Here is a 12,825-nt window from a genome sequence, read left to right as displayed (position 1 = left end):
TTTAAATGGTTTGCCACGGATTATTGTTTGCCGCCAAGATATTCGATGCTCTGATGCCTTCGGGGAAATATCGCTATGACAAACAGATTGCAACATGGATGTGGTGTTTACTTGAACAAAATCTCAGTTTTTAAACTATTTTCTCAAACAGGTTGATAAACGCTACTCTATGGACACAATTTGTGTGTTAGTTAATATATAACTGCCATAGCTAAATAAATTAAAGCGCACTGTTTCAACTTTTCTTTCATACCAATTGCAGGGCATTTCCACATCGGTTTTCGCAAGTTAACCCAACTATCACGTTACCTTCTTTTTCGCTGGCACCGTGCAACTTTTGGCACTCGACTATCGACACTCGACTTACGGCACTCGACCGCTTCTGACTGGTAACCTCAAGTGACTACGCACCTCAACGACTTTGGCCGCTCGTCTTTTCCTTTTTTCCGCGACGACGGATTCCCCTGATGACGGCTGCAACTTCAGTTTCAGCTTGTGCCACAGATATATGTTGCTACAGCTTCAGCTTCAGCTACACTTTCGGGTCCAGATGTTTGCTCAGTTGTTGACGAAGAGCTGCCAGCCCAGCGACTTAATGAGCCGAAATGCCAAATAGACTGGAACCAACGTCAGCGATATATACACGTAGTAGCTCCAATCGCCGGTTATTTCCTCCGTCATACCTGCAGATGGAAACATGGCAAGCATGGAAATATTATTAATCACCTTGCATCGCAAACAAAAAAAATAAAAAAACGAATAACGAATAAATAAAAAATACCAAAACGAAAAGAACTGTAGAGGAGAAGCCCAGTGGAAAGAAAAGTGCAAACACAATTTCCCTGGCAGGGCGATGGAACACATGTTATATTTGATTAGAAATCATCCACGATACATTTGTTCTTTTCCTTTTCAATATGACATATGAACGTGACTCCCAGGGGGACTAGGGGCATGGGCAGGGGCAGGGGCATGAGTAGGGGGCGGGGCACCTAAGAGGGGACGGAGGGAGCGGAGTAAGCGGCTTACACACAAGACATTTACCAGATGTTTTCCCAGCGACTCTGAGTGCTCCGAAGTACAGCAGAATTCCATATCCATTATTAAACCGAGAACAATAGACAATATCCGCCAATCGAGCACCCTGCACTTTATTTAGAAATTTCAACATTAAGAAATTAACAGAATAAATGAGATTTAATTATAGGAATACATTTTTTAATACAATCTTAAAAGTCCAATATATTCCATGTCAATACTATAGAGAATCTATGTTACATCTAAAGTAAAATCCTTACTTAAGATGCCATGTGATTTTGCATAGTTCTCGTGAGAACTGAAATTCATATTTAACAACTTTCCAGTTGAATGGCAAGGTTATCAATTTTCCAACCCAAGCTGGTTTGACTGTAATTGCCCACACACTGTGGTTGCAAATCCCTCCAACTATTCGCCCTTAAGGAGGAGCTGGAGTGCATATGAGTTTCAGGCGACATTCGTCACTGGGTTTTTCCGCCCGTTCGGAAGAGAAACGGGCTGGCTGGAGAGGATTGAGAGAGGGTGGAAAGGATTGAGTGAGTGGGTGGGTGAGTGAGGAATAGTGAGTGGCCGGAGCACACTTAACAACTGCCAACTGCCAACTGCCAAGTCCCGGTGCCGGCAAGTCTCCCAAGTGCGGCCGACGTGTCAGATGCTCGAGTACTTATAATTCCTTTAAATTCTCAACTTTCCTTTCCCAACTCCGACACACATATGAGCGGAAGCGAGGTGGCCCAGGCCAGGATGGATGATAGACACAGAAATACACACGGAGCGATACCAACCAACTGGCAAGCAGATAGGAGGCTAAAGTGCCACAAAGCAAAAAATTTACTATGTATAGAGTATAGTGTGCAACGAGTCGTGCTGGGTGAACTTAAAAAGCTTAAAGGCCATCGAGGTCTTCTTTTGGATGAATTCGGGCTAAAATATGAAGCATTCATTCACTAAGCGGCTGTCTCTCCAAACAATAGCAGACATCACAGATTAAAGCCAATTTACGGCTGCATGACAGTGGTTTTTTAGTTTTAGCATAGATATTATAAACTATAGCATAACAAATTAACGAAAGTCATCGTTTAGCTTTTATGCTCTTTGCCTTTTGTAATACTTTTCAATACAAATTACCACACAAACGAGCGATTTTGCCGTACGCCTTCTGAATTGGAATACGATTCTCTTTAATTATCTTTTATTTGCTACGCACAAACTCTGGCAGTAAACTTTTACAATTCCGCAAAACTTTAATTAATTTAAAATTCGAATTATTTGTTGGCAAAAGAAAACTCTCACAAACGCGTTGCACGCACAGTTGGGGTTGTGTGGAGCTTTCGTCACTCGTTCAACTGTAGAAACTATTTTTTTCTTTTTGGCTTGGCCAAAACTTTCAAAAAGCTGGCAATTTGTCGTCGTCGCAGGAGTTCTCCCACTTCCATTTCCCATTTTCCCTTGGCCTTGCCAATTCCTTTTCCTTTTCCCTTTCCCTTTCCCTCGCCTTTCCTTTCCCTTTTTCTTTCACATTTCACCTTTGGCGTTTGCTGCAAACATATATCTCGTTATTCCCATTTACACATGCACTTTTGCAGCGCGTGTGCTCGTGTGGTTCCTGCCATCTGATCCTGCCAACTTGTTGGTCACTCCCCATCTCAAGGACCCCCAAAAACCTGGAGCACAACAAGCAAGGACACGGCGCAGAGAGGGCGTGACTACACTGGGGCAAAAGCAATATATTTGACACATATGTACTTAACATTCTGGCAATAGTAATATCTAATAAGTATGCTCACCTAATATAATTTTATATTTATTTATTTATTTACTATATAATATAATTTTATATATTTTTTGTAAAACTCATTTGAGCAATGAACTAGTTTTGTAGTATTGTTAGAATGTTTAGATATAGTGTATACTTGAAAAACATTTGTAGTTTAGTTTTGCCAACCGAAGAGCTCTGTTCGACAAAGAGAACTACTGCCACATCTTGTGTTGCCCAACTTGCAGTGAATTTTCTCGCAGTGCATAAGCACCGAAAATGTATTTCCACATATGACAGAAAGCCCTAAAGGGCCTTGCTTGTTCTTTGGCTTGCCACATACTCCACTTTGCTGCTTTTCGTGTGTCGAAAAGTTTTGATATTAAAAAATAAATAAAAATAGAAATTCCTTTGGCCATATTTTGCATGCTAAAATTGTGGCTTATATATATTTTTTACCCCAAAACTTCCCCGCTCCCCGCTGGGTGCCAAAAAGTTTTTTAGACCAAAGTTGCTACGGCAACAGAGAAAAAAACCCTTTTCTACGTTTATTCCCACTGCTCCCACGCAAATACAGAAAACAAAAAAAAAAAAGTATACAGAGAAAGAATAATAATAATAGCCCGAAAACCAAGTGGAATTTTTGTTTGAAGAGGTGCGCTGCCAGTGTGTGTGTGTGTGTAATGTTGGCAAACATTCACACACATTCGAAAACATTCGCTCCACTTTTTGTTGCCTTTGTTGTCGGTTGTTTGCTGTTTGGCTCAAGTGTCGGTTAAAGTCTTGTAAAAATTAATAAGCGTGTAAATTGTATTGTATCGCCACACACACACACACACACACACACACACACACACACACACACAATCACACAATCACCGAGAACGCATTAAATTGTTTATGCATACGAAGAGTTTTTCCTACTTTATTTTATGGGACTTTGAGTTTTTTATTTCCACCAACAGTTCTCAGATGCTTTTGTTCTTATGTTATGCTCAACTTAAGCTTAATGGCATTTTGTTTTCGGCTGCGTTGTACAGTGGTTCGAAATCGAATTAGGCGATTAGCTAAATTTAATATAATCATAAAATCATAATATAATAAAAAAAACAAGCAACTAACATTGATTATTGGTTTTCTAAACGAATCATACTACATAAATATGCATCCTAAAAAACTTAATTACTTATTTATTTACTCCTTTTCTCCTGTTTTTCACAGTTCTTCTTTGCCTTTAGCTTTTTTCATTTTAAGTTGCGAACTTTATATCCGAATTATTGCCCATCTTGTCCCACTGTACTTTGGGGAAACACATAGCCTGGCGCTAGTTCACACGCTTGTTGCGCCCACTATCTCCTGCCTTTTGTTTCCCTTTCCCCGGCGGCCGAAAGTGGAAAGAAAATCTGCATAAATAATGTTGAGCCACGCTTTTCTGCGGGAAGTGTTGATGATTTGATGGAAAATTCCGAAACTAAAGCGCGCAAAGTGCGAAAACAAAACGCTGCGGCTTAAGCGCAGTTAGAAAGGCGGAAGAAAATGGGTTCTCCCAGCTGGGGGATGGGACGATGATGCTACGATGGGCTGGAAAAGTGTGTTGGAAAAGTGGGTTGGAAATGTGGGCTGATCCCAGCCGGTGAAGCGTGGCTATTCCATTATTTTTTCCAACGAAACGAGGTGGCTCTCTCTTAATATTTTGTACCCCGCATTTCCATTTCCCGCCGCTCGAGCGGCGAGAGTTTATTATTTAGCAAACTGACTCCGTGGCGACATTCGGCTCATTTATCAGGCGAAAGCACGTCACGTCGTGATATTATAAATTACTTCAGACAATATGCAGCAGCGCCCCGTTCTTCTGAGTTGTCTAACTTGGCTATAATCTCGTCAGTGTTGGCCAACGTTAAAGAAGGCCAAACAAATCCACAGGGTTGAGTTGAGTGGAGCAGCAATGCCAAAACATCAATCACTAATCCCAGGCAAATGAGCCGAACGATGGCATTTTTAATTCAATTAAAACGGTCAACTGTTCAAAAAAAAAACAAAAGAAAAATATAATAGAAAACCAAAATAAACAAGCTTTTTTGCGGTTCACAGCTTTTGGTTGGTTTATTGTTGCCATTTAATTTCCATATGAAACGAATATCTGAACCGCCTGCATTGCCAAACATTCCGAAACCGAAATGAAATGTGGCTATTAAAATGAAATTAGATCTTTATGCAGCTGAATTATGTGCGTTTAGGCCAAGAGACTGGTAGTTTGTTGCGATTTATAAATATTTGAAAGGCTTTAAGTTCTTTTGCTTTGGCAAACATTTTTTCATTTGCACACTTTGTTTGGCATTCGAACTATTTGATAAATGGCAAACAAAATGTGTCTGTGAGCAAATTTCTCTGATTTCCCGAGGCAGTTTGGTTTGACATAAGGCAAATAGAAAGATTTCAACATGTGTCTCTATAAACAACACTGGCCACTGCTAATCAAATGGTTTTGGTAAACAGGAAGGAATAGCTTTTTATTTGCCCCAAGATCCTTGTGTCAGTGATTAAATAACCTATATTTGTATATAAACTGAATAATTTAGTGTGCGAAACAAGCACTAGGTGTAATACATAGTTAAGTTTATATTTATTAAATAAGCGTAATCTAAAAGAAATTTAAAGAGTTATTCCCGCAAGCACGCATATATACAACTTTCATGTAATCGGCCAGTGTTTTGCAATTAAAAGTTTGCTGAATGTTGGTAATCAAATAATGTAGTTGCCATCACTGGTTGGCATCATTACCAGGATGCGGGTGTGTTCCATACCAAGGGGCGTTATCAAAACCAGGGGACAGTTGACGGGGCTAAAATCCCCCACCCATCTCGCGGATGCAATGGAGCGAATATTCCGGGAATATTTGCACGCTGAAGCGCAGCGTCGTTAGATTTAACGTGACTAGCGGATAGTGAATAACGCCCTGCTTAACCCCCTAAAGCCCCTTAACGATCGATCCGAGTGGAGCGGGGTGGCTGCCTGGAAAATGTGTTAATTAAAACTTAACGTCTGATCGCGTTACACACGAACCGTCACCGGAACACGGACTAACAAAAAAAAAAAAAAAAAAAAAATTGAAAACCAAAAAAAAAAAAAGCAAAAACCGATGGTTGATGCCAATGGCCGAGGAAGCGGAGACGGTAAAAATGTTATAATTCAATTTGTGTTATGTCAACTGCTGTATAAATATAGCGTCGAATCCGGGGGATATACGTGAGTATACAGATATATATATACGTAGGGTGGGCACATGAATTCATTTGGAGGAACGGGCTAAGCGACGTGCCCGACTTTATTCAGCTGTGAAATCGACAAGTGCATTGAACCTAACCGGGCATAGATTATGAGTCCGGTTGGAAGTGAAGATTTTGCGATGCCGGCGATGCCATGGCGATAAGCCAACGATACACCACTTTGTTAAATATAGTTTCCGATGGCCAACGCACCGGTTTGTTTGTAATTATCAGTTGAGGGGCTTAGGGCCATAAGCTCCTCGAGAACACCGTCAGGCATCATCACAGTGGGCAATCGGAAAAGCAGGCCAACTTCTGTGGGCGAAAACAGCTTAAATTGGCCACCCAAACGAACCAGTCAGAGTTACCAGGGATTTTTGGCCCATGTGCGTGTTTTGTGTGTTTGTGAAGTGCATAAATATGCAATCACGTTGCCGGCTGCCTACTCAAATGAATGAAGCACCCGAAATAAACCCACAAACGTTTCACTCAAAATTCCATTCAGATTCGCATCGATGGTAAGGTGCTTTACTGCTTTATGTAATTCACGTGCAGTTCTGAATTTTGCCATTTTTCAACATTTCATAACTCTGCTTGCACTCTGTATTAAAGGGAATTTGGTTCAGTTTGCACGCAACGTTTTGCATTTGCTAGTTAACATTTGCAAATTCATCATCACAAATGAGTATTTGAGTATTATGAGTCGGCTGTGCCGCTTATCGAGTGACCACTGTGCTTATTTAGTTGTAAGCGCCTGTCATTTGCCGAGCAGCACAAGCAAAATCCTTGAGCAAATGGCCTTCAAAGTGGCTTTGCCCGCAAATTGGTGCGTTCGATATGGCGCCAATAAATTGACAATTAAAAAGAAAAGTAATTAACACCCCAGATGGCGAGCGAAAGAAATGCTCATACACACACATATATTTATCTATATACATATATATATAATACCAAATGCGGCGAGTCAATGAACCCGCAACTCTTCTGATGACAAAAAAAAAAAAAAAAAAAAAACAAAAAGAGGGCGTTTATCGTTGAATCGATTGAAAGGCAAGCCTTTAAGTTTACACTACACGTACACACATATCAAACATGAAATGACTTTGACATTGTGCGGCAGCCAAGCAAAATAAATAGAGTAACTCACTGCAAATAATGCAAACAAAGTGATCAAAATGTAACAATATCGGCCCAGTGAATTGTGAATTGTAAACGGCGGACTGCAAAATCGCCAGATGAAAACTGCAAGCTGCAAACTGAAAACTCTAAAATGCAAACTGCAAATTGCAAACTGCATTGTATGCAAATTGGCAACAAAGTTTCCGCTGAAGAGGCGTTGCGACGTTTTATTATATTATTCTGAGCTAAAAACTGATAAGCATGCCTCTGATTTTATTTCATTTCATTTCACTGGCACTTTTGAACTCGCGCACCGAAAAAAATGACTTTTTGTTATTCCCAAATCCTTGAGATACTTTCTAGTTGGCTGGTTTTTTCAGAAGCATACAATAAATAATAAACGCCAGGCATTTAATATATATAAATATTGACCTATTAAATGTTAAACCATTTTTTTCTAATTAGAAATTATATATTCGCTGGAATACGCTTTTTTTTGCTGATTATAAATTATCAGCTACCGCGATATGTACAGATTTGTAAGTGCTTCAATTATTTTGAAACGCAATGAGTCAGTTACTTTGCATAAAAATACAAATTCATATGCATAAACTGGCGCTTTTCAAATAATGTGATTAAATGGAGCTTGAAACTTATCATTGTTTCTATGAACGCGTATTTCCAGACTTTTTTTATTAATTCGAAATGGCATACTATTAACCCCATTTACTACATTCTTATTGCATGACTTTCTTGGCGTTTCGTCTGGTGTTTCTACACTGAACGAAAAACTGTGAACTCTTCTGCGAGTTCTAATAAAAATAAAAGTTTATTGTTTCTTAATAATAACTAAGCTTATTTGTGGTATTTCTTAGATTTTTTTTTTAATGCCCTCTGACGTCACTCGTTTGGCGTGCTTTCTTTTTGATATTTGCGCTAAAGAGAAGCTTGACAAAAGGGCTTACGTGTCCCACCGAGAAGATTTGGTGGAAAGGCCATTAAAACTTCTCTCTTTTCGGCGGCAAAAGAGGGTTGTCAAATGGCCCAACTTTTAATGGAGCCAAGGAGTTTCCTTTTCCCTTCGCGATGGGCGGCAAGAATTTTCTCTCACTTCGCCGGGGCAATTTGTGCAATTCAGAGACCCTTCTACTCCTTCTTCATCGCCATTTCCACGTTCGAAAAAGTGGAAAACTCGCCGCAAAAAAAATTAGGATTGAAAAAAAAATATATACGAAAACGAGCGACCTTCCTCTTCTTCGGAGGCCATCATCAAAATTTTTTGTTGGCCAGCTGAGAACAAACAGTCAAGTCAACGTTGCGTGTCGTCCCCTTTGCATATTCGCCTTAATTTTCATTATTCTCATATTCATTTCGTTTTTATTTCTTTCCGGCCTTTAATGGGCCGCGATTTGAGGGAACGATGAGAAATGCTGATGGGCCAAGTTAATATGAATGAATGATGATAAATGCACAATGTTTTTGTTCATAATTAATTTGTTCTGTTCCCCTCATTTTTTTTTTTTTTGATTCATTCTTTTGTTCGAGCCTAAAGTGCCCATTAATGGCACGAGTGTCACGTTTCTGTTGGTTTTTTTTTTTTGCAGGGTAACTCAGTAGGCCACTTGCATGTTGGCCAAAACGGTATACGAGCAGAATCAACAGGTGTGCAGATTTCAACGTTCGATTTCCCCGGGTAAAAGCACATCAACTAGCATCGTAATTTTTATCGTAAAGAAAACGCTTAAAATATTTATGGCGGATATGCTATTTTTTGGTGCAGCAGTTATTTTTTTATTTTTATTTTCATTCCAGTTTGATAAGCATTGAAATGCTTTAATTCTGATTTCATAATCTCTGATAAAAATGAATGAATGTAGGTGAACCACATGACTTTTGATACCATTTAGCTGGACAACTGGATCGAATGCATTGTAAATATGTCAATCTAGAGCAAATAAATGAAATGCCACGTAGAACAGATCACTTCTTTCAGACCCATAAAGTTGTTGGAATTCCCTGCAAACTGAAATATATTTTTCAATATCTGATATCGACGAAATGCAGCCGAACTTCTCCAGAAAAGCCCCTTTACCCACCGACATTTTTCCATTGCCCAAAATGGATTCACACCATCGGCTGTCATAGCCAGTGGTTTCCCCTTGAGAACTTCCACTTCAACTTCAACTTCGAAATGCAAAAGACCAGGTGAGTGTGACAGAGTTATAGAGTTGTATGCAAACACATCTACCTGGCCACTCAAGTGCGGCAATCTGAGCGTGACGAATAATGATTTTACGCCGCTCCAAAGAATTACGAACGATGGTAATGGCGATGGTAATGGTGATGGTATATGTGACTCAATCCCATGACTCGGGATCTGAACGGATGGGCGGGAATTTGCTGAACTTTGCAGGGGAGGAGGAGGAGGCGGAGGAGGGTTTCTTCTCTTTGAGAATTGAATCTGGCAAAAGTGTGCAAATTGTGTGCCAGTTTCTGTGCCGAGCGGATAAATTTGAATTCTGCATTTAGTTGGCTTATTGAGTTTGCATCCGTATATCTGTCGCGTTCGCAGGCAGCTCCTTTTAAGCCAACTACTCCAATGACTAATTTCATTTGGCTGGAGTTTGCCCGAGAGCCAAAGAGGCGTCATTCGAAGACAGCAAAGGGGGTAGCGGAAATTACACGGGGGTGGGAAATACACAAGGATATTTAATACCTATTCAGATATTTATTAGATTAGTCTGCGATTTTTGTCGGAATATTTTTGATATATACATCTTCATTAATAAGAATGCTAAAAGATAGATAGAATACAATATTTAATACCTTTGTTTCGACTTGAACCAACTTTTTAGATGCTTATTATTCTGTTAAAAAACTAAAAGATAGTTCAGAAATAAAACTAGAAGCCCAAAGTTGTTCTCCTGCAGAATCTGCACAGATTTATGCATTTTAATTTAAATAATTCCTTGCAAAGTCGCACTTCAAAGTTTCTTTATTTTCATTACTTATAAGTGTGGCTTTTAAATGGCTAATTTCTTGAGTTTTTTTTTCTGTGTGTAGATGTAATATGGGCACTTGGGCAGCAGCACTTTTGGGCCACTTGTTTCTCGAAATTGAAAACCATGAGGCGCATTTAAAAAGATGAAGTGACAACTGGCATACTGATGACGACACACAGGAGAAGGGTTTGGGGGGAACACGGGGTGGGGGGAAGGGGAGCTGTAAGTGTGTGTGTGGAGCGTATAAATATAACAAGTGCCAAGTGAAATATGTACATAAATAAGCCAGCGCAGAGATACTATGCGATGCAGATACAGTGCTCACTGGCCCTAAAAGATACATTTTGAAATAGTATCTGTTATGTTTGTGAAAGTCAACTGAGTGAATTTTTTTATTAGTAAAGATATTTTTAGTGGTTCTCATCAGAACGTTTTACACAAACATTATACAAAGTCTATTGTATTTTAATTATTTTGCAACTTTAAGCGATTTTCTACATTTAAAAACACCTTTTTACAACGAATTTGTTCTTCATTTTTTATGTTTTTCTTATTGGTTCTCCACTGTACCGCTTTTGTCTATTATCGCCGTTTTTGTGTGTCTGTTTCTACCGCTGCATTTCTGCATTTTTGCATTTCTGCGCTCTTCCAGCAGCTGCGACTAATTGTTGAAAGAAAATAACGTATTAAACAAAAAACAAAAAAAGAGGAATGGGAAAAATGTTGGCGGATAAAAAAAAGGACTAGGGGACAAAAGGAGGCAGGATGCAAAGGACTTGTTCGCGCTGCTGACTGCGAAAAGTGCAACAAACTTTGACAAAATAAAACGAAAATTCCGCCCAAAGGTACAAACGGGGCGTGGCAATGGGGGCGGCGAACCGATGAAGCGCCCCTTCTTGCAACTTCAAATCGCAAGCACACACACACAGTCAGCCGAAGCTGGAGATTTTCACACACATGTGCGAGTTGCATGAAAAAAAGAAACTGCATTGAAATTGAAGCACTCTCATTAGGAGGAAGAAGCAGAAGTTGCAGCAGGAACCAGAAGAAGAAGATGAAGAAGAAGAAGGTGATGAAGACCAGGAGACGAGGAAGCGCAAAAAGTGGTAACCGCAGCAAAAATAATTCCCATTTTTCGAAAGCGATGACAAGAGCAAAGAAAACAGCTTAACTGTTGATGGAAAATGCATTAAAATAAATGCATTAGCTGCATACAAATTTCAGGCACTAAATAAAATAAATATGAATGTGATTGCAAAATGTTGAACAAATATTATGGATAAGCCATAATAATAATATAATTACTGGCAGCTTTTTTGTTCACTCTTAAATGTGCAAACTAAAGTATTACAAAAAAACGTAACTTAAACTTAAACTGTGATTTACATTGTTTTTTTGCAGTTCGAAAAAATAACAAGCTGCAATATTTTAATATTTTTAGAAAGGGCCACGTAGGTGACGAAACAAGTACAAAGTCGAAAATCATATTGAATGACACGAAACAACTCATCGAAAAATTATAAGATAAGCTGTTTACTAGTTCAATCTAGATTTTTGCTTGCAACAGCGGCTTACAAATCAATAAATTAACCGATTAAGCTAAATATATATAGAGGAATTTATATTAGTTAAAAGTTACATAGTAAACCAATTTAGTGACAAAAAAGAGGGCCACGTAGGTGACGAAACAAGTACAAAATCAAATTGAATGACACGAAACAACTCATCGAAAAATTATAAGATAAGCTGTTTACTAGTTCAATCTAGATTTTTGCTTGCAACAGCGGCTTACAAATCAATAAATTAACCGATTAAGCTAAATATATATAGAGGAATTTATATTAGTTAAAAGTTACATAGTAAACCAATTTAGTGACAAAAAAGAACAGAGTAAATAACACAGATAAATAATGCTTCAGAATGTAATTGGCTAAGCGGCATATTTACCTGATTTGTTGTTGTTTTGGCGGCAGATTCCCCATTAAACATTGTAAAGCAACAACAATAACAGCTGTCTCTCTCTCTTTCTCTCTCCCGCTTTCTCACTCCTGTTGTTATTGCTGTCTCGTTCTGGCAAGGAGTTTCGGTGCTGCTGTTGTTGCTGCCGCTAACTATTGTTGCTTGCACTTGTTGTATTTTTGTCACACAAACAAACAAACACGCACACACACACACGCACGCACACAATGTTGCACGTTGTGTGTGCCCTGCTGCTGCTTCTTCTTCTTTCGTTTCTTGCCGCGCCGCTCACTCTTCCTCTTCCCCTTCCACAAACCCCTTACCGATTGACCAATGGCATCGGAATCGGAATCGTAAACAAATGCAGCACACTCGAACACTTCGTCACTCGAATGCTTTCGTCACGTCACCGTGTTCTCGCCTCTGTTTGCAGCAAATAATGCACTCGATTCGCACTTTTCGCGACGACAACCGATTTTTGAGCTGTTTGGGGGCAGAGTGTGACCGTCGGCTGCAGCGGGCTGCACGTCGACTGCGGCGTCGCTGGAATTGCCTAAAAAATCTTTATGGCGCAATTGGGTGGCGCGGTATTTGGATACTGTGCTGTTACGTTCACACTGGAAACAAAGCTCTATGCGTTTAGCCAAGACACGAACCTAGCGAAAGCTAAAACGACACCTGGCGG

The 12,825-nt window shown here is 39.5% G+C and overlaps 1 protein-coding gene across 1 annotated transcript; it reads right to left on the bottom strand.

Annotated features, from left to right (window-relative positions):
• Nucleotides 1-538: 538 nt before the first annotated feature.
• Nucleotides 539-12,651, bottom strand: LOC116802330. Its single transcript, XM_032726596.1, has 2 exons — nucleotides 12,129-12,651; nucleotides 539-683 (listed from the first exon to the last, which is right to left on the bottom strand). The coding sequence occupies exon 2, from the start codon at nucleotides 679-681 to the stop codon at nucleotides 559-561; it is 123 nt and encodes a 40-aa protein (XP_032582487.1). The 5' UTR covers nucleotides 682-683; nucleotides 12,129-12,651; the 3' UTR covers nucleotides 539-558.
• Between the last annotated feature and the right edge of the window lie 174 nt (nucleotides 12,652-12,825).

This window comes from Drosophila sechellia, chromosome X (genome assembly GCF_004382195.2).
Source record: "Drosophila sechellia strain sech25 chromosome X, ASM438219v1, whole genome shotgun sequence".
NCBI classification, from domain to species: Eukaryota; Metazoa; Arthropoda; class Insecta; order Diptera; family Drosophilidae; genus Drosophila; species Drosophila sechellia.
This window is presented reverse-complemented; position numbering and strand designations above follow the sequence as displayed.

Excerpts from the sequence above, each read along its gene's own strand:
- LOC116802330 (XM_032726596.1), bottom strand. The coding sequence starts at position 681 with ATGACGGAGGAAATAACCGGCGATTGGAGCTACTACGTGTATATATCG.